The 22643-nt window shown below is 36.0% G+C and overlaps 1 protein-coding gene across 1 annotated transcript in view; it reads right to left on the reverse strand.

Annotated features, from left to right (window-relative positions):
* LOC150089240 (solute carrier family 12 member 2-like) overlaps positions 1 to 22643 on the reverse strand; it is a 253122-nt gene that overhangs the window by 13130 nt on the left and 217349 nt on the right. Inside the window, exons 20-21 of the mRNA XM_090389918.1 lie at positions 11542 to 11628; positions 6736 to 6844 (exon numbers count right to left, since the gene is read on the reverse strand). Coding sequence (XP_090246044.1) covers positions 6736 to 6844; positions 11542 to 11628 — 196 coding nt within the window. The remainder of the gene's footprint in view (positions 1 to 6735; positions 6845 to 11541; positions 11629 to 22643) is intronic.

Raw genomic sequence — 22643 nt, forward strand, 5'->3', positions numbered from 1 at the left:
GCCAGCTTGCTCTTTCGGTTGATTCTCATCAAGTATTCTTTCTAATCTGTTAGTAATGACCCTTGTGAACAACTTGTAGATGTGGGATAACAAGCTAATTGGTCTATAATTTCCGATTTCTGATTTATCTCCTTTCTTATGCAGCAAAACTATGATTGCATTATTCCACTGCTTAGGCGTCACACCTTTTCGAATGCACTTTGTGAAGAGCCTTGCCAGTTTTTGTGTTATGTCTCTTCCTCCCAATTTTAACAACCCTACAGTAACTTCATCTTCCCCCGGGGCTTTCTGATTCTTCATTTTCTTCAATGCATGTTACTACCTCATCAGGAAGAATATCGGGTATGTCGTATGTGTTGCTACTTTGCAATCCATCTTCTCCACTGCTGACATCATTCCCTCGCTCCTTGTATAATTCTCTAGTCTTCTGCTATTTGAATTATGCCTTCTCTGCTGTTTATAAGTACACCATCGCTGTTCTTCAGTTTCAGTATCATTTGTCTTTATGTATTACTGCTTATGGCTGATGATTTAAATCCTTTGTTTTCCCTTAATGCTTGTTCTACTTTTCTTGTGTTAAATCTTCTTATGTCTTCTCTGAGTCTCTTTCTAATGGCTTTGCATAACTCAGTATACTCAATTTTCTCCCTGTCAGTGTTTTTCTTCCTCTTCATTTGTCGTCTTCGGTTCATCATGACAAGTGTTTCTTGACTAATTTTTATTTCTTTGGATTTCCTTTTCCCTATAGGTTTCTTGGGCTTTATCACTTTCAGAAAGTTATAATATTCCTCGTCGATATCTTGGTCCCGAGCAGTCTGCAGAAGCTCAAACTTGTTCTTAAGTTCCAGTATATACTGCTTTTTCTCCTCTTCTGTTACCTCAAAGACCTTTGTATTATTTACTCGAGTCAGTTTTTTCCTTTCCTTTCCTACATTTATATCAAGTGTACATCTTACCATTCTGTGATCACTTCCAACATTTACCTTATTCAGGACGGTAACATCATTCACAATATATCTTCTGTTAGTGAGGATGAAGTTGATTTCATTAGTTGTTAATCCATTTGGACTCTTCCATGTCCACTTTCTGTTCACCCTTTTCTTGAAAAAAGTGTTCATTACTGACAGTCATTGAGATTCTGCAAATTCCACAAGTCTTTCACCTCTTTCATTTCTTTCACCAATTGCAAAATTTCCTATAGTTCCCCTTTCTGCGCTGTTTTGTCTTTTTCCAACCTTAGCATTGAAGTCCCCCATAATAATAGTGTAGTGGGTTTTCTGCTCATCTAGAAGACTCTCAGTTTCGGTGTACATTTCTTCAACCTCTTTGTCATCATGGCTCGATGTTGGTGCATAAATCATTATAATCTTTATCTTGTACCGCTTAGAAATCTTCTGTATTAGTCTTGACACCCTTGGTGATGTACTTTTGAATTCCAAAATGTTGTTTTTAAAATCTTTATGGACCAGAAACCCAACTTCACCTTCACTCCTTTCACAGTTTCCATTGGTATACAGCAGATTTCCACTTGATAAACTTATAATTGATTCATTTCTTCTTCTTGTTTCAGCCAAACCGATGATATTCCAATTCACATTTTCTAATTCCTTTTCCAGCTCTAATATCCTGTCTATGACTTAGTCATCATCATCCTTTTGGTTTAGTTTGCTGTGGTAATCAAATTCCAAAATGAAAGTGGAAGCTATAAAAACTGTTGGTATAATAAATTTGCACATAACATTCTTCAATATATCTAAGAGTAATAACCTCAGTACATGGATGCGAGGGATGTTGGACTTTCAGTTGTTGCCATCCTTAGGGTTGGGTTCACAGGGAAGGGCAGAGCCTGTGACCTATGTTTGCATTGGGGTCAATTTGCTCTTGTTACACCACTGACTAGCCAGTTCCTTATTCATCTACCTCTGCATTCTCCTCATGTTATATTTGACCTAAAGGTGTATAATGCATTGTGGCTTCTGTTACAAGGCTCCCATGCTGGCATCCCAGTTTACAGAGACCATATATCATCTGAGACTGACATAGTCCCCTTTCCTGTATTAAGAACAATTGAGACCTTGCCCATCATCATCATCCTCTCACAGCACTATGATCATTCCCTGCTAAGAATTCTGATACTACCCTCCTCATATGATCACAATTACAGATGAATAAGTTCAGAATATTTTTGCCCTATTATGCTAGTCATAACAGTTGCCTAGTTGATTGAAAAATTACTAAATCAAACTAATAAGGAACAGACTGAAATCTTACAAATATTTCAAAAATTCTATGATTCCATAGATGTACTAATAAAAAATAAGCTCATCCATTTTCCCTCTGAGTATATACCTATGAAGCAGTAACTCTGAAACAATGGAAGAATACTGTCCACCATTATACTTGGTATAAAACTAAAATGCAATAAAATAAGAAATTGAAACCTCCAGGGGTTTCAGTGAATGTTCAAATTGGTGACAAACATGAAAGTGGTTAATAATTTACAAATCATATGTGTTCTTTAAACAGTATTACTTAAGAATAAAGATGAGAAATTAACAAGGTTTTAAGGCTTGCCATTAAAGTTGTTTCAAAAACTCACTGCTGTTATTTGTTCTGTTTTTGCAACAACCATAATGCAAATCCTTAAATCTGTGCACACAGTCAGCAATAAATTTCGTTATCCGCATAAAAAAATGAGTGCCTTTTACATTCACTTCCATCATGTTTAAGCAACTCTAAATGCATCTAAAATGGAAATCAAAACAAGGTCTCCAAAGTTTTATTTTCAAAAATTATGGAGATAAATAAAAAAATTACAAAGAGACAGTCTATTTCACAGCATAAACATCACAAATATTCATCCTAACATTCTATGAGATTTTTAAAAATCTTGTTCCACAAATATGAACTTCATTTTCTTACACTGCTTATGTATCCCACAAGAGTGGATCCACCATCTCATGTAACAGCACAACCAGCAGCCAAAAGAAAGGTATAGTAAATCTTGTCATGATATTATTCAACAGAGCCAGTTTATTGACAGGGTACCTTTCAGAATTAGTAGTACAGGCTTGTGATGCAAGAAAGCAAGCACATGAACTTATGTAGCATGAGCAAAAAAAAAAAAAAAAAAAAAAAACCACCAATTTCACACATCCATTCCCTCTAAAAGTTTGTCCAGTTCTTCCTTGAATTTATTTAAGCTATCAACTTCCACAATGACAGATGGAAGTTTTTTCCAGCAATTAACCACCTGTTGACTAAAGGCAAATTCTGATGGGAAGAATCCCATCAGAATTCAGCATGCTGAACCCATTCAAGGCCTTATACACCTCAATCAGATCAGGTGCCTAGTCTCCAACCACTGAAATTTGCAGAACTTAAGCCTTTCTTGGTAAGAGGACCCCTTCATTCCCCTCACCAATCTTGTTGCCCTTCTTTATACATGCTCAAGCACCTCTACATCCTTCCTAAAATAGGCCTCTAGACCTGTATGTAGTACTCAAGGCATTGCTTGACCATTGCCTTATACAAAGGGATAATCACCTCCTTTTCCCTGCTAGCAACATTCCTATATATCATTGACAATACCCCATGACCTGCTCTGACAGCCCATCTGCATTGTTCAGAAAACTTCATATCTGACTGTACAATCACTCCTGGATGTTTTTCATTTTCTACCAGCCTAAGTGTAGTAATCATACAGTTGTTTCTCTGGGGTTACTTCTATTCATAAACAGTACTTTGCATTTGTCAATGTTAACTTCAGTTGCCACTCCCCAGCCCATCTACGCAAATTTTCTAGATTCTGTTGCAGTTAACAACCCTGCCCCCTTTGTATCAATTTACCCCCAGGGGGGCTCACATCTGGTGAGTATGGGCTTGGCACACACCCAGGGTCCTGAGCTGGATATCATCATTCTTCTCTTTCTTGGTGATTCCCTTCTATTTCTGACCCCCCCCCCTCTCTCTCTCTCTCTCTCTCTCTCTGGGGTAACTCAGAATTTTGTTTTTGTTTTTGTTTTTTTTTTTTTGGCTGGTGCAGCAAAAGCCTCAGGGTTCCTTGCAGCATATGGCTAATAATAATAATAATCTGCAAATTTCAATATTAAGCCTGATATACCCTCATCAATATCATTGATAAATACGCAAAACAACAGTGGTCCCAACACTGAATCCTGTGGGAGTCCACTAATAAGTCCACGAAGAGCAGTGTCCACTGATAACCATTCTCTGTCTTCTCCCATTCAAATATCCTTTTATCTATTGTAGCAACTTATCCTTAAAAACCGTACTGCTCCAATTTGTACAGTAATCTTCCATGGCAATAGTGTCAAAAGCTTTCTTTAAATCCAAGTATATGATAACAAAATTATCTTTTGAATCCAGTTCCTTTGTAACCACATCATAGTAGCCAATTAAATTTGTTAGACAAGACTTTCCCTTAACAAACCCATGCTGTCTGAATTATTGCTGCAAGCTTGTCTAGATTTTGTAATGCATCTTTAACCAGTGACTCCATTATTTTACCCAGAACAGAAGTTAAACTAACTGGTTTGTAATTACTCGTGTCACCCTTAGATCCCCCTATGTGAATTGGGGATACATTTGCACATCTGCAGTCCGTGCAGACTTCCCTGAGTCCAAGGATGCACTCATAATTATGGCTAAGGATTTTCTTAGTTCCTTTGCCACCTCCTTTAATATAACTGGATAGATCCCATCCACTCCAGGTGCCTTTCTTATGTTTAATTTCAACAAGTTCTTCTCCACTTTGCTCTCAGTTATTACAAAATCATTAAGCACCCCGTTACAGTTTAATAAACCTGTGGCATTTTTCTCCCTTAATAACTCCTCATGTGTGAATGTAAATGCAAAATACTCATTCAGGTTATCAGCTATCTGAGCAGGATCATCAACAGACAAACCATCGATATCAAGTGGAGCAATCTAATTCATCCCCTTCCTTCTAGAGTTTATATAAGTAAAAAAGATTTCTCGTACTATGCCTTCACTTGCCTAATCTCCTTTGTGACTTGATTACAGACTAGCTTATATCTGCCATAGGATTCTGTTGCCTGATAATTTATATGCATCCCATGCATTTTTATTCTCTGCCATGAGTCACATTAGTTTATCTGACATCCACTTTAGGCCTTGAACAATATTTCTTAATTGGTATGAAAAGTCTAGTAGCTTCCACAATTAATTCCTTGAATGCTTCTCACTTAGAATTTGCTGTTGGTAATTCATCAGTTGGTCCCATTGTACAGAATTTAAAAACTGTCTCAGACCACTGTAGTCACCTTTACAGAAGAAAAAACCCTTTCCTTTACCCCTGATGGTAATTATATCTAAGTAAATCCCACATCAGTACACTGTGATAACTGCCACCTAGTGGTTCTTTTATCTGCAAATTCTTAATGCATGAAGAATTGCTGCTGATAATCAGATCAAGAGTATTACTCCCTCTGGTTGTCTCTCAAACATGCTGCTGAAGAAAACAATCATCCAATAAATCCACAAAAGTCTTGCAGCTGTGTGAGTAACCAACCCACAAGTTTCAGTCTATATCGAGTAAGTTAAAATTCTACATTACAGTCATTAGGCCTATAACACACTCCTACTCTCATTTTTGCTTTCCCAGTGCTTATGTCACAATAAACTGACTTAACATTACACTGTCTGTCTATGTCAACTAAGTGTAATAAAAAGCCAACAGAATGATGAAACATCAGATATAAATGACTGACAGTAAGTTGCTATAATTCAAAACCAATTGGTAAACAAAGACTGAGAATTTTGTCCAACAAAGCACTGAAAGTAGCCAGGGCAGAGAAAAATCTGTCAACAGAGAAAGAACCTAACTTGCTACCTCCATCAGATGTGAAACACCAATAAACTTCAGCACTGACTCAGAGCTATTCAGCCAATCACAACACCAAAACATCTTTCTGAGCCAAAACAAACTGAAATTACTTCCCAGCACATCCTTTCACAAAGTGAATAGTCACACAGACAGGACAAGTGAACTACTGGCACTTGCAGCCAATAAACTGAGACCTTTCTAGAGAGGTACACCTGCATCCTCAAAATTATAGGCAATAAAGAAAATGACTGAATCCAGAAGTTTGTTTATATTGAGACTTGCTTTACAAACAAGGTTGATATTCAATCACCTATTAAACAATAGCAGAATTTGAATGTGACTATGTCAACTGACAAAACTCTCTCTCTCTCTCTCTCTCTCTCTCTCTCTCTCTCTCTCTCTCTCTCTCTCTCTCTCTCTCTCTCTCTCTCTCTCTCTCTCTCTCTCTCTCTCTCTCTCTCATTACAGGTATCATCTATATGTCAGAAACATGGGTTGACACAGAAAAGGAGTTGATTTTGTATGTAGCACCATTGTACGATATAAGGCATTCTTCATGTTAAGGAGAAACACCTGAGGAAAAAGAGTGGTAGTTTTTGTCAAATGCACATTTCTTTCATGCACAGTCTCAATTTAATCCTAGATCTCTCAAATACTTTTTTTTTTTTTTTTTTTCAAAGTCTCTCCAGCCTATTTTCCCTCTGCCCTTGTACAGTCAACTAACCTTTGATAAATATTCAGAAAGTTCCAAATTTGAGGTTCTACTGTATTAAATTTAGTTTAAGCCAAAAGATAAAGCCTTTAAAAATATCCCATCTGCAATAAAACAATTAAGATAAGCCACAAAACACACACACACTAGTTACCTTGTCTTTTAAAGCCAAAAGTTCAGATTCCGTAATAAAAGACGAGTGCTCATTTTCACCTTTGTCTTGAACTTTCCATTTTGAAATTAATGTTTCAAATTCTTGTTTACTGAAATAGCAATATAATTATATATGTATATATAGTGATCAAGAACATATTATCAAAATTTATACATAAGTAAAACGTGATTAGTAACATTAAATTGGAATTAGTAAGGCGAAATGATGCAAGGAAGCAGTCTACATTAGCCAAAAAATATTTTAAAAATAATATAAAATAAAATAATAATATAAAACAGAATATTGTAAGTGCCTTTACCATGTTTGGGAAGCAACTAATTCTGTTATTTTACAACCTGCTGCTTAAGTCATGAGATGCAGTTTGCTGTTATTCCCTGAGATTTTATATATGTGCTACCCTGGTTCTTGGTTTTTGTCTCACTTATGAGGGAGAATAGACCTTCCTCATTAATTTTATTTAACCCCTTCAGCACTTTATGCACCTCAGTGAGATCTCCCCTTAGTTGTCAAACTTGGCAGCCCATACCTTCTAAGCCATTCTTCACATGCACTGATTTGCACTCATTCACTAATCTGGTAGTCCTTTGAGCTCTCACCAGAAGTTCTGTCTTTTTTAGGTGGTGTCTCCAGGCCTGAACACAATACTCCAAGCCATCCAAACCATGCTGTTTAACATTGTCTTATACAGAGGTTTAAGAATATCCTTCTTCCTACTAGCAAACATCCTATAAATTATGGGCAGGAGACCATGTGACTTCCTAGCCACCTGTTTATACTGCATTGAAAATTTCATACCAGACTAAATCATAATACCTATTTTTTTTTGTTTGACATTAGCCACTTTTATCTCTTTTCCCACTAGCTTATACATGAATTCACAATTTCTGTTCCTCAGAAAGATGATTAATTCTGTTCTGAATTAATCTTATTAATAATCAGAATTTAAATAAATCAAAATCAATTGGAACTAAGTTTTACAAAAATGAATGAATTACTGCATAATAGCATATATGCACAGGATAAAAAGACCATTCCTGTAATCTAATTCCTAGGTACAGGCTTTGGTGGAAAGCTCATGCTAAAGTTTATGCAAGGGCGGATTTCCTTCATTATGTTCTTTAGTCCCTAAGTGAAGTTTTTGTTGCTGAGGCTTCTTGAGCATTCAGTGTTGCAATCACATTATTATGGTTGCAATGTGCTGCTGTTCAGTACAAGAAATCCTGACTGGATAATCAAGAAAATGAATGTTTTCATTTCTGTCTTGGAAGAAATGATCATAATGTTAGGGATGGTCTGTTCTTGAAAAAATTCACTTTATGAGCATGTGAATTATACTGATATTTATTCTCTTTGCTTTAACAAAGCTGAGAGATGAACCAGAAGTTTGTAAGACAGCTAAAGGTTGGCACAAAGTATTAGGATCTTTACAGCTCTCTGCAAAGAGAATCCAAGACACATGCAGCGTATGTATATATGGATGTAACAGAGCAGCTCAGCTCAAAGTTGTACTAGATAGTTTGAGACTGCTGAATGGTGGAATAATGGTTTTATATTCCTAGTACAGTGGAACCTCTATATTTGTCATTAATCCGTTCTTCAGGGACGGAAGAATACTTAATTGGACGAATATAGAATCAATTTTGTTCTATAGGAATTAACTAAAATTGGAATAATCCATTCCCAGCCCTGAATCTGATACATAAATAAATAAAAATTTAACCAGAACTTTACCTTTACTGAGGAGCGATGATGGCAGAAGCTGAAGAGGAGGAAAGGAATTATGTATTGTTTAGAAGGGAGTCACCTTCCATTAAAACATTAGGTACTGTAACTCCAGTTCTAGTGATCGATGTCTTTCTTGTCCCTTTCCCGATGATTCACTAGCACTCGATTTAGCAAAGAACTTGTCCAATGTTGTCTGTTTTTTAAAATTTTCTGAAAGTAGCCAATCACATTATCATTGAATGAATTTATATTTTGATTAACTATGGCAATGTTCGGGTGCCACTTCACAACCATACTCTACGTTTTGGCCCAACTGTACAGCATTTCCTTAATGTCAGCAGTTGGGATGCTGCCTTTACTTGACCTTTCCTTCTCTGATGAAATTTCCTCAACAGCTTCAGCTTCCTGTTCTTTGTAAAGGTCCAACAGTCCTTTTGTGGTGAGCTCCCTTCTATGATCCTCCACCAATTCCTCTACATCCTCGCCATCAACCTCCAATCTTATGGACCTGCCAGAGACACAATTTCATTCACAGGCTCTGACCCAAAACCTTCAATCTCTTTCTAACACACACTCTGGCCACAATTTTCTCCAGGCTGAGTTCATTGTCCTGGAAGGCACTTCCCCCCATGTCTTATCAATTATCCTCAAACAATGGGGGATACTGAAGTGATTTTTCCAAAATTCTCTCAATAAGTTCTGTCTCTGACAGAGCTGAGCTGAGCTGCTCTGTTACATCCATATATACATACGCTGCACGTGTCTTGGATTCTCTTTGCAGAGAGCTGTAAAGATCCTAATACTTTGTGCCAACCTTTAGCTGTCACTTCAAAACACCTTTGAAACAGGGCTTTTGTATAAAGTTTTTTTAAAACAGGCAATGACCTGCTGATCCATGGGATGGATTAGAGGAGTTGTGTTTAGTGCTAGATATTTAATGCAAATAAAGCTGTATTCCCCTGCCAAATCGTCTTCCAAGCCAGGGGGATGAGCAGGAGCACTGTCCAAAACCAAGAGGGCCTTTACAGGTATAACTTTCTAGATAAGCTTTCACACTCGGAGCAAACACTTCGTGAATCCACTCCAGGAAAAACTGTCTTACTCAAGCCTTACTGTTAGCCCTCCACATCACATTTAGTTTACTTTTTATGATATTGTTCTTAAAAACTCTCAGATTTTCTGAATGATAAACAAGCAATGGTTTAATTTTGCAGTCCCCACTAGCATTACCACACAGCAAGAGTGTTAATCTGTCTTTCATGGTTTCTATCTGGGCAATGCTTTTTCCTCTTTTGTGATGTAGGTTCTTCTAGGCATTTTTTTCCAGAATAGGCTTGTTTCATCACAATTAAAACTTGTTGAGGGATAAATCCCTCAGTGTCTACAGAGTTTTTGAAATCTTTAACAAACTTTTTAGCATCTTCTGCATTCAAGCTTGAAGCCTCTCCATGCCTAACTACACTATGAATGCCCATTCGCCTTTTAAATTTTTCGAACCAGCCTCTACTTGTCATGAAATCACCACTGGTTCCTGGGTTCTTTTGCTGCAGGTCATTATATAACTGCCTTGCTTTTTCGCTGATGATAGATTCTGAAATACTATCACCAGCCATTTGCTTTTCAGTAATCCATGTCTTCATACGTTTGTGATCTTTTTTTAGCAGCAAGAATTTTTACACCTTTTGTCACATCAGCCGCTTTAATTGCTTCTTTATTTTTAATTATGCTGCTTACCGTAGTTCTCGGCATGTTAAATTCTAACACCAAGTTGGAAACGTGTTCTACTTTCAAACTTAGCAATGATTTCTTTTTTCAACTCAATTGTGGTTCTCACAGCTTTCCTTTTTGGTTGTTTTTCTTCACTACACTTTTTTGGGGCCATGGTTAGTTTTTAAAAAGATAACTGCAAAAAATTGCAAAATAAAAAAAAAATTCAAAGAGAAAATAACAGGTGATGCGCACTGAACGATCGCATGGGGCTGGCTGACTGCATGGGCGATTGCACGAGGCTAGGATGACCATGTGGTGGGTGACTTTTCGTGACGAATATTGGATTTTTGGATGAATATCGGACCATTTTTTTGCCGAAAAAATGTGACAAATATTGGATTTGACGAATATAGGGACTGATGAATAAGAGGTTTCACTGTAATTCCAAATGCTATGCATGCTCGTAAACCTAACATAAAAAGACCATTTCACAAATCATCTCACAATGATCAGATATGTCTGCTCCCAACTTTCCACTCTTAATGCAGCTTAAGATTTATGTGGAAAATGTGACGGTAGTAAATCCAGAATATCCATAAAGATTTCTAGCATTGTTCTAAACAATCATTTCACTGCAGTTATGAAAAGTTTCCCACATGTAGGGACAGACTAAATCAAAAAGCATCTGTTCTAGCAGCTATTCCTGGAACAGTCAACCCAATGTATGAAATTAATGCTTGATAACAAAGTATACAAATACATGCAGAATAGCAACGTTTGACTTCAGAGAACCGTTTTAATTATGCTACTTTGTTTTATAACAATATAATATTTTGTGTATTTATGTATGGTAGGGCCCAAGCCTACTGAAATCAGGCATTGGACATACCACACATACTATCAAAAACAAAAAGACAGTCAATGAGATCAAAGTATCCTTTTAAATGATAGTGATATCATGATAAAATATTCTGCTATCATGATATCACTATAAAATATAGTGATATCATGATAAAATATTTAAAATATTCTGCAGTGCACAGTTTAAGAACCACTGTTTTATGCAATAAACATTTAATTCCATAATTATTTTCATTATCTTTTACATTATATACAGTTAAAGTTATTTATAAGGTATTTTTAAAATTCCTTATGGCCATTCCAGAAGGTCAAGGACCAATTATAATTTTTCCTATTGGTTATGATATTCGATTAACGCGTTTCTGTTTTGCCCGATGCGCTCGCGGGACGAATTAATCGTGTTAATTGAGGCCTGCCTGTATATCTTTAAATGGAAAAATTTTATATTATCATCAAAAATTAATTTCCTTCAAACCATAACAACATTACCTGTCTTCCTGGGGTGCCTTTGTAATATCAGGAATTACGGTGACATCGGAATACTGTATTCGGAATTTGCTTAGTAAAGCAGCCATACTAAAATAAAATATATGCATGTATAAAAAATAATAGCTCGCACTTATAAAATATATATAAGAGAAGCATCACTTTCATTTTGTTATACTGAAATTTATCAACTTAATAGAGACACTGAAATATTTGGATTGACTAACAATAAAATTCAGAATGAATCAAAATGGCAGTTTAATTTGAAATAAGATTTTCTAATAAAGATGTTTTAGGTCATCTTTATTAGAATTGGAGGTTATCTAAAGTACCTGTCATATGACACACTATGGCCAAAGATTTTTACAGCTAATGTGCCATAAAATTTAAAACACAAACAAGCGACCATCTGTCATACTAGATAGTCACCATTTTATATATTTTTTGATACTTATTAGATTTTGGTACACAAGTTAATTTCTATAGCTGAGAAAATCAGAAAAAAAAATAATAATAATATCCATTAGAATGGATTATATCTATATTAAGCTTAAGAAGTTCACAAGCAAATACCTGCTGTATACTTCTAATATCTATTCATCACAATAATAATAATCTGATGCAAATAACAGGATAATGAAATAAGCAGAGTTAATGAAGTTATATACAAATGCTATACAGTGCAAGTCCACAACTTTTCTTTCATTTTTTTTCCATCTCAATATGCTCTATCTTAAGATGTACTGCAGAAATTTCTCATTTTTAAGGATTTAAGCTTTATGTCAGAAGCATTTGCCAAAGCAATTCCTAACACTTTTGTAATTGAGTAATTAATAGTATTTATTGTTGTTGAGAAATCAGTCTTAATATTTTAGCTTTAGTGAACAGCACAAAATTGTCCAAAATTGCACACCACATAGTGACCATTTGCATACGAAATGTCAGCAATAATGCATGGATTCTCCAGAGCCCAAAAGTTTGCAATTTGTTTAGTCACATACTGATCTAAATAAAAATGCTTTACCAGAAAACAAAACTTTGTTTATAACACTGAATTCTCACTTTAAGGGTGCACTGAATTATGCAACAAACTGAACATGCTGTTCTTTTAAGTTTAGTGTTAGAGTCTGGCTGAGTTGAATTTGTGGGGACATGCAGACAAGTCACTTTAATAAATCTTCCTTACTGCACATGTAAGACATCCTCATCTGTTGTGTAAAGTTTATGCAAACTCTTCCTTGGGTTTTGCAACCAACCTTTCTGGCATTCTTAATGAGTGAGCCTGCAAGACTATTAATTTTGTCTAAAACACTTTCTGTTTTCTAAAACTAACCACCAATCTCAATTCTGTTTAGTTTTTTGGCCCATCATGCGTGCATGCAAAGAGCTGTTATCTTCTTTGAGAAGGAACAATTGAATTCCCACTTCTGTAGTCTTCCCTAACAACAAATAATCTTCAGTATTAGTAAGTGGCAAGTAATGCAAGAAAGCAAGCATAAACACTGAGTGGACAGAAATCATGGGATACCTACCTAGTAATGGGTAGGACCATCTTTCGTTCGGATAAGGGCAGTCACATGGCGAGGCATTGAGTCCACTAGTTCATGAAAGCGTTCCAGAGGTATTTCCACCCATGCTTGCTGCACCGCTGTCCATAATTCTGTTGCATTCCTGGATGGAGGATCCAAAGCTTAAACGGACCTTTCCACAGCACCCCAAAGGGTTCATGTCCAGTGAACGAGTAGGCCATTCCATGGTGGTAAAATCTGTGGAATGCTCTTCGAACAATGTTCTAGTCACTAGGGCTCTGTGTGGAGGCGCATTGTCCTACTGGAAGAGTCCATTGTCCTGTGGGTGCAGACATGGACATGTAACTTGGATTGTTCGAAGATGCATCTAGATGTACCAGAGGTCCCAAAGTGTGCCAGTTGAACACGACCCAGACCATTACTAACTGTCCACCTGCCCGAACAGTTCCTTGTTGACATGATGGGTGCATAGCTTCATGCAGTTTCCGCCAGATTTGCACCCTCTCATCTGCTTGAAATAACTGGAAACAGGACTCACTGGACAAGGAGATCAGTCTTCAATCATCTAAGGTCCAGTGCCAATGTTCTTTCACCCAGTTGAGGAATAGAGTCCTGTATCGTGGTGTTAGCAATGGGACTCTAGTGGGTCGGTGGCTCCCATAACCTATTGCGGCTAATGATCACCTGATGGTCTTGGTGGAGACATTTCTGGCACCTCCCTCATTGAAGTCGGCAGTGATTTATGCCACTGTCACTCTTTGGTTGTCTGAAACAATGCGAGGCAGACTGATGGTCACGTTCATTCACCACATTTCTCCATATACTGTGCTGTCCACAATGAGATGTTATTCTAGAAATGCCATATTCCTGATACACTCTTGATATTGTCGAACGGGAATGGTGCAATTTCTGTACCACCTCTGTGATAGAGTGATCCATGCATCAGGTACCCACCATCATCCCTCTTTCAAAGTCAGTTAACTCACTTTTATCCATACTGACATCGAATTACCATCTACGTCAGCATTTCCCAAACTTTTTTAGTCACGGAACACTTTTCATTTGGCAATATATTTATGGAACACATACGAAACACAAGTTTAGTGGGAGCCAAAGAACTGTTTGTTAATATTTTATTACATACGATGCACTGTGCATCAGGAGCATCTTTATTTCCAACACATGTAAAGCTGAAATTTAAATAACTGTCATCATACTTTTTGTTTTTATCTTTTATTAGTTGGTTCCCGTTTTTTCACTTCAGATTTTTGGGGAACAAAACACTGTGAATTTTCATCCTTGCTTTGAAGTGTGACAGTATTGTGTTCGTTTTCATTGACCACAGTTGCAATACTAGAAGTACTTACTTTCTTCTCATTTTAAAGTTCCTTTTTTCAACCACAAATCCATGGACATTTATTTTAATAATAATATTTCGAAATACTGATAATTATCAAAAAAAATTTATACAAGGAAGTGAGTTTAGTTATGATATCGTTCACTTCCCCCTCTCCTTCAACCCGTGTACTCCAGGCCAAATCACATACGAATGGCATATTAGATCACTACATTGATACTTTTTCGTAGATGTCATTACCTCTACGCATATTTCTCTAGCAAAAGCCCGACAAAACAGTGCTCGTGGTCTATTTGGTTATTAGTCTATGCCAGTACTGTATATTAATAAGCGAAAAAAAAATGTTAAAAATTATAATGATACAAAAGTGGTATACGCTACAAATATGCAAAATTTAATTTTTATTTTTTTAAAATTATTAATTACGATTTTTCATGAAATACTTGTTCACATCTCATGGAAGACAGTTTGGGAAACTCTGGTCTACATGAATGCAGTGTAGCATTAGCATTAGTAGAGGCATTTGATGCAAGAAAGCAAGCTTATGCAGCATCAGCCAAAAAAAAAAAAAATAAATAAAAAAAATAAATAAATAAAATAAATAAAAAATAACCACTTCCACTTCACCCCTCTGTTCGTTCGAAATACCTGTCCAGCTGAGCCTTAAACTTATTTAGGCTATCAACTTCCACGACAAGGGATGGAAGTCTATTCCATCAACCAACCACCCGCTGGTTGGTTGGTGTACCTATATACCTGCCAAGCAGTGGATTCATCCACTATTAACAGCGTTGTGTTGCCCAACCAGTTAACCACCCCCCCTCCTCCTTCTACACTTAAGTTACTTATTCTTTATGTAAATCATATTCTCATGGTTTCTGAAAAACAAAATATAGATAACCTTTTCTCAAATTTAATTCAGTTCATCATAGACTTAAATATACTTGAAATTGAACATGATAATAGTATAAATGTCGTAAACTTAAAAATCGTTAAGTATATTGATCAATTAAAATCTTGCATTAATAGGAAAAAAACACATATAGGAACATTTTTACATCTTTATTCATACCATCCATACAGTGTTAAAAATCATTTGTTATATACAAGGTTTACAATATTATTATTATTAGCCATATGGTGCAAGGAAGCCTGAGGCTTATGCTGCACCAGCCAAAAAAAATTTCTGAATTACCCAGAGAGAGAGAGAGAGAGAGAGAGAGAGAGAGAGAGAGAGAGAGAGAGAGAGAGAGAGAGAGAGAGAGAGAGAGAGATATGATTCAAAGATAGACAACATGCATGCCTGGTAAAATTGGCAAAACTATTAATATAATGGAAGACTGGATATATGGGTTGAAACCAGTGTGGCATATCATGCTTTATTTAACACTCTTGGAAGATTTCGTAAAATTCAAAATTGCTAATTTAAAGAAGACTTTCTTCACTTTTTCTTAAATTGAATGTTTATAAATACATTAAAAAAGCAAGAAATTTTATGATTTTACCACTTTAGTATGAAGTTATAGATTAAAAGCCAAGAATGTGAACACACTAATAAAATGGGTTTGATTTTCCATACGCAGAAAACGAACTCAATTCCAAAAATAAGAAAAGTTTAATTTCAGTACTGAGTATTTTTTTTTTACTGGAGAAAAAAAAACAGTAGTTTTATCTGAGACAAACTGAATTATGATCGTTAATGCTTAAAAGTGGGTTAAAAGTGAAGTTGTAGACATTTTTAGTGATAATAATATATCATGGGTTATGAATTTCTAGATTTTAATCAGCAGCATCATCATTAGAAGCAATATGATTTGATATAATAATACTTATGAGGTTTATCAGGAGCCAGAAGAAAATAGTCAGGCTGGAAAACTTATGCAAAAAAAACATTTTCATTCTTGAGCCAATAACAAAATCTTTAATTATTTTATTCAAGCAACATACTTTTCTCTTTACCACCAAAAAACGTTTTAGCATTAGTAGAGGCATATGATGCAAGAAAGCAAGCTTATACAGCATCAGCCAAAAAAAAAAAAAAAAAAAAAAAACACACTTCCATTTCACCCCTCCATTCGTTCGAAATACCTGTCCAGCTGAGCCTTAAATTTATTTAGACTATCTACTTCCAAAACAAGGGATGGAAGTCTGTTCCATCAACCAACTATGTGCAGGCTAAAGGCAAACTTCCGCACATCTATCCTACATCTGTCTTTCCTCAATTTGAATTTATGCCCTCTCAGGTGATTATACTGAGCAAGAGGAAGAATCCCATCAGCATTAAGCATGCTCAAACCATTCAAGGTTTATACACCTCAATCAGATCCCCTTGCAGGTGCCTAGTCTCCAGGCACTGTAATTTGCAATACATAAGCCTTTCTTCGTAAGAGCAGCCATTTGTTCCATTCACTAATCTTGTTGCCCTTCTCTGTACTCGTTCCAGCAGCTCTACATCCTTCTTGAAATGAGGCCTCCAGACCTGTATACAGTACTCAAGGTGTGGCCTGACCATTGCCTTATACAAGAGAATAATCACCTCCTTATCCCTGCTAGAAAAATTCCTGTATATCATTGACAAGACACCATGAGCTACTCTTGGAGCCCATCTGCACTGCTCAGAGAACTTCATATCTGCCTGCACAATTAGCCCCAGGTCCTTTTCATTCTCTACCACTGACATAGTACCACAGAGTTGATATGTTGCTCTGGGGTTGCTGTTTCCCATATGTAGTACTTTACATTTGTCAATGTTAAACTTCATTTGCCACCTCTCAGCCCATCTGCTCAACCTTTCCAGATCCTGTTGCAGCAGCATAGGGTCAGTAGTGTCCTTAACAACCTGCCAACCTTTGTATTGTCTGCAAACTTGGACATTAAGCTTGATATACCATCATCAGTATCATTTATAAATACAGAAAACAATAATGGACCCAACACTGAACACTGAGGGACTCCACTAATAACATTAGTCCACGATGAGCAGTGTCCACTGATTACCACTCTTTGTCTTCTCCCCCTCAACCACCCCTTTATCCATAGCAGCAATTTGCCTCCAATTCCACACTGCTCCAATTTGTGCAGCAATCTTCCATGTGCAACAGTATCAAAAGCCTTTATAAGATCCAAATATATAATATCAAGGTTATTCCCTGCATCCAGTTCTTTTGTGACTGCATCATAGTATCCAATCAAATTGGTCAGGCAAGACTTTCCCTTAACAAAACCATGCTGTGTACGAGCTATAACTGAAGTCTTGTCTAGATGATCCTGCAGTGCTTCTTTAACCAGTGCCTCCATTAATTTTCCTGGAACAGAAGTTAAACTCACAGGTCTATAATTACTTGTGTCAACCTTTGATCCTCCTTTGTGAATTGGGGTCACATTTGCACATCTCCAGTCTATGGGTACTTCCCCTGAGTCCAAGGAAGCTCTCATAATTATGGCTAAGGGTTTGCTTACTTCCTTTGCTGTCTCTTTCAATATAACTGGATAGATCCATCCACCCCAGGTACCTTTCTTGTGTTTATCTTCAACAATTTCTCCTCCACTTTACTCTCAGTTATTAGAAGATTATCTAGCTTACTGCCAGAGTTGAATACACTTCTGGCATTCCCCTTTCTGAATAACTCCTCTTGTGTGAATGTTGATGCAAAATATTCATTTAGTTTGTTACAACTGAGCAGGATCATCAACAGTTGAACCATCGATATCAAGAGGCCCAATCTGATTCATCCCCTTCCTTCTAGAGTTTACATAAGTAAAGAACTCTTTGCTGTTTTTCTTTGCATTTCTTGCCAAATATTTCTTGTAATCTGCCTTCGCCTGCCTAACCTCCTTTGTAACTTGGTTACAGATCAACTTATATCTGCCATAGGCTTCTGTTTCACGTGTTAATTTATATGTATCCCAAGCATTTTTCTTCTCTGCCATATGTCTCATTAAATCATCTGACATCCATTTAGGCCTAAACCTTGAACAGTATTTCTTAGTTGGTATGTAAACCTAGTAGCTTCCAAGATAAGTTCTTTGAATACTTCCTAATTTATATTTGCTGTTGGTAACAACCGGTGAAATACCACCACTTTGCTTATTGCAGGCTTGAAGTGGTGAAACCCAGGTTTAGTCTCTAGAGCAGTGTTTCCCAACCTTTTTTTTACCATGCCCCACCTAAGTCTTTCTAAAATTCTGATGCCCCCTATGTAACGTTGGGAAACACCGATATACATATTTTTTATATTCAAAAATTGAATTATTTCCTAAATGAAGCCTAATTACAACTTGTTCAGGACACAAAACTTAGGTTTTAGGAAGAAACCATTAGGAAATTATTAAGAAAAAAACAGTAAGTAAATTTTCAAAACATATAATGGACAACTAAAATTCAAGTACAAAATAATTTATATGAAAGATTTTTTTATAATATTTTAATTTTTAGTAATTATTATTTAATTGTTTAATAATTTCAACATTCCATGTGAAGTCACTTCTAGATGAGTGCACTAAATTTAGTGAGACCCTTGTGCTTGATGCTTGCCGCAGAGAGATTTTATATTGGGCTCCAATTTAGTCAGCTTCAGTCTCAAGTCTCCCCGTTTTGTGATATCCAGTCGATTTCTTTTCTTTAGGAACAAATCATTTATGGCACTAAATCCACATTCAGCTAAATATGAAGATGGAAACGGTAACAATAGCTCTCTTGCAAAGTTGGTTGAATTTGGGTATTTAATTTCTGTTTCATCACAAAGCCATGCCATCGCTCCTTTTATATTGAATAAAGTTTTAACTGACTCATCATTTTGCATTTCTGAGAGTTCTTCTTGGTACTGCATTGATACATCAGACAAATCCACTAACATTGGTTGCATCATCCAGGTTGGAAAATCAATTTGTTTTAAATCAGAAAACCTTTCTTTTAAATCAGCGGACAGAATTTTCAGATGATCGACAATAACAAGTACAGCGGTATCAGTCACTTCACATTTTTGCAGCCAACGAAACTGTTCAAAATTTTTGTTACAAATATATTTTTGACATAATTCAATAAATGTAATGAAACCAAATATCTTCGCTTTTGCATCGACGAGAGTTTTATTTGTTCCTTGAAGTTGTTTATTTAATATATTTAGTTTTTCAAAGATATCGGCTAAATAACTCACAAATGCTTTACCATCGACCGTTAACAGATGCTTCATTTCAGGTTTGTCACTTAAAAAGTCACTAATAGTATCAAATAGTTCCATGAATCTTTTCAAGCAGTTCCCTTTCGAGAGCCACCTTACTTCAGTGTGAAGTAAAAGTCTCACATGGTCTCCATTTTGTTCTTCACAAAAAAGCTTGAAGAGACGCTCACATTTGGCATTAGCTTTAATAGCATTGACACATTTTATAACTGATTTTAGTACTTCATGAAGAACAGGCGAAATATTTTTAGCTACCAAGTTTTCCCTATGAATAACACAATGCACAAGAAGCATTTCTGGATTCTCATCTTTCATCAATTTTAAGCAGCCATTTTTCTTGCCCATCATATTAGGAGCACCATCTGAAGCGCAAGATGTTATATTTTTCATTGGTATATTATTGTCATCTAAGTAATTTTTTAGCTTATTATATATATCTTTGGAGGTAGTGGTGCTCTCTAATGATTTACAGAATAACATTTCTTCAGCAAAATTACCTTTATCAATATATCTCACATAAGTTATCAGTACGGCTTCACTGTCTCTCAAAGTTGATTCATCCATTTGCACTGAGAATTTTCTTGTTTTCAGCTTTCCAACAAGTTGTATTTCAATATCTTCACTCATTTCATCTATTCTTCTGCTAACAGTATTGTTATTGAGTGGCATAGCTTTCACGTCTTTGTCATCTTTTTCCAGAACTGTTTTAAGAAATGCTGATATTGATGGTTTGATTAAATTCTCTCCTATAGTATGATTTTTCCCAGATTTAGCAATGAGTAAAGAAATTTCATAACTAGCCTCAAGAGTACGATTGACAGTTGCAGTATGAGCAATAAACAGAGACTTTAATGTTGCTCTTTTTTCAAAATTCTTCTTTAAAGTTTGAAAGTAATCTAAATCTGAATTTACATGAGCATTATGTTTCGCCTTCAAATGCGCCTCAAGACGACCTCGCTTCATTGATTCGTTGGTCAAGCATTGTTGGCATAAAAGACAAAAAGGTGACCTTTGATCGTGGATAGCGGGTATGAAACCAAATTTTAAGTATTCCTCTGAATACTGACGAACTTTTTTTTTACTTGCACTACTCGTTTTACTGCGCAACTGAAAGAAATAAATATAAGATAAATCAAAAACTAAAAATAAACTATGCATTAAAGTTAATTTAATTTTATTTTAATATATCAAAATTAATTATTAGTACGCTTTTTGAATGAATAAATCACACGAATTACTGAATTCGGGCTATTAAATCTGTGGTCTCTGTGAACAAGCAGATAAGTCTAATTTGTCAAAAATGAGATAAGTGCACTATAATAAAGTATTTATTATTTACTATTATGTGACACGCAGCTATCTTCGTTATTGTAGTTTTAGCGTGAGTAATAAATATTTGTATATTCGAATATATGCGTGTTTATATGAGAGTGTGAAGTTTATTTTTCCTCTCCTGCAAATTCGAGTTTTTTGACTTATTTGCTTATTTACTGAGACCACAGAAATACATATATGACAAATACATACCATTGTATATCACGGTTCTTCATTAATAATAATTCTGTGCGTGGACAAAGTAATTTTTATTTTAATCTGAGATCGTCAAACCTATCCAAATGTACAGTCACGATGCCCAAACGAGCGTTTGTATGAAAGGAATTACCTATTTCATATAACATGCTGAGTTTGCGGTAGGCTACAGTAGACAACCACTTTGCTTGCACATTGCATATGCCATAAGCAATCGTCCAATACAGTATGTACTATTCCTTCACTAGGCATAGTAAGCAATACTCTCCGAGCAAACTGTAGTTGATATTACTCCAAACTTTCAAGTGCAGCTCTATAGAAAGTACAACATTTAACGAATGCTTATTTAAAATTGAGATACCAACAATTCTTCTTTTGTACAAGTTAAATCATAGTAGGCGGTTGTTTTAAACTCTAGACGATCAATTTTTGAATTGCCCCCCTGAACAATCAAATTGCCCCCATGTGGGGCGTGGGACCCACGTTGGGAAACACTGCTCTAGAGCAAAGTTTCCGGCATCCTCCTCCCCCCATACTTCTCCTTCAACCCATGCACGGTACTTTTTTTTTTTTTTTTTTAACCAAATTTAGTCGATTTATTAACCAATTGTTATATCAAATTATCTTCTATAAGTAGATTATAGACCTAGTCAGGATCCTTAGTTTATTCTAAATTGAGATAGCGAGATTTGGAAGCTAATCAATACTTACGAGTCCGTAGAAGTACCGTTCGAGAATTCCCGCAGTTTTTACACGATAGCATAAGCTTAGTGTAGTATAGTGCATGATATAATATTGTCAATTAATCAGTAAATCTATTAATCTTGATAAACTTTATTGTCAATTAAATTGTATTTTTAACTCTATATATATATATATATATATATATATAACGACTTAATCGTAACAAATAATTAATACATAACTATAGTGGTACACGTGATACGGAAGTTGTATAAAGGGAACTCGTAGAAAACACTAGATACCGAAAAAAAAATATAACATAACTGTTTTGGGATATAACTTAAGGATTTAATTTTTGTTTTGAAATTTTATTGAATTAAATCGGAATCATGACTCTGACCAGAGCAGCAAAGCAAAAGGCTCAAGCTAATGGGAGTGCTGTGGTTCAGGGGAGAACATTTTAAAAGACTCTGATTCAGAGGGCAGTTGCCCTCTGAATCAGAGTCTTTTAAAATGCACTGTTTGCTTGATGTTTGCGGAGCAGTTGGGTACGGGACATGATACTGCCAAGGGGGATGTCTTTGTGTGTGCATGATGTAAGGAGTGCAAGGAAATCAGGCGACAACTCAGCGTTGTTATGGGCCTTTATGAGAGCTTGAAGGACAGGGTGGATGCCCTCGAAGGAAATAAATTGAGGGGCCCATCAAGCTCTCAGCTGCCCACATCAACGCCAGAGCTTGCACTTGGTCATCAGGCAACACAGAGGCAGCCCCCTAGGCAGAATGCGCTGGTCCCACAGGAACTAGTAGTTGTTGGTGACTCTAT

The sequence above is a fragment of the Mastigoproctus giganteus genome, chromosome 2 (assembly GCF_048544385.1).
Source record: "Mastigoproctus giganteus isolate SK-2022 chromosome 2, ASM4854438v1, whole genome shotgun sequence".
Lineage (NCBI taxonomy): Eukaryota > Metazoa > Arthropoda > Arachnida > Uropygi > Thelyphonidae > Mastigoproctus > Mastigoproctus giganteus.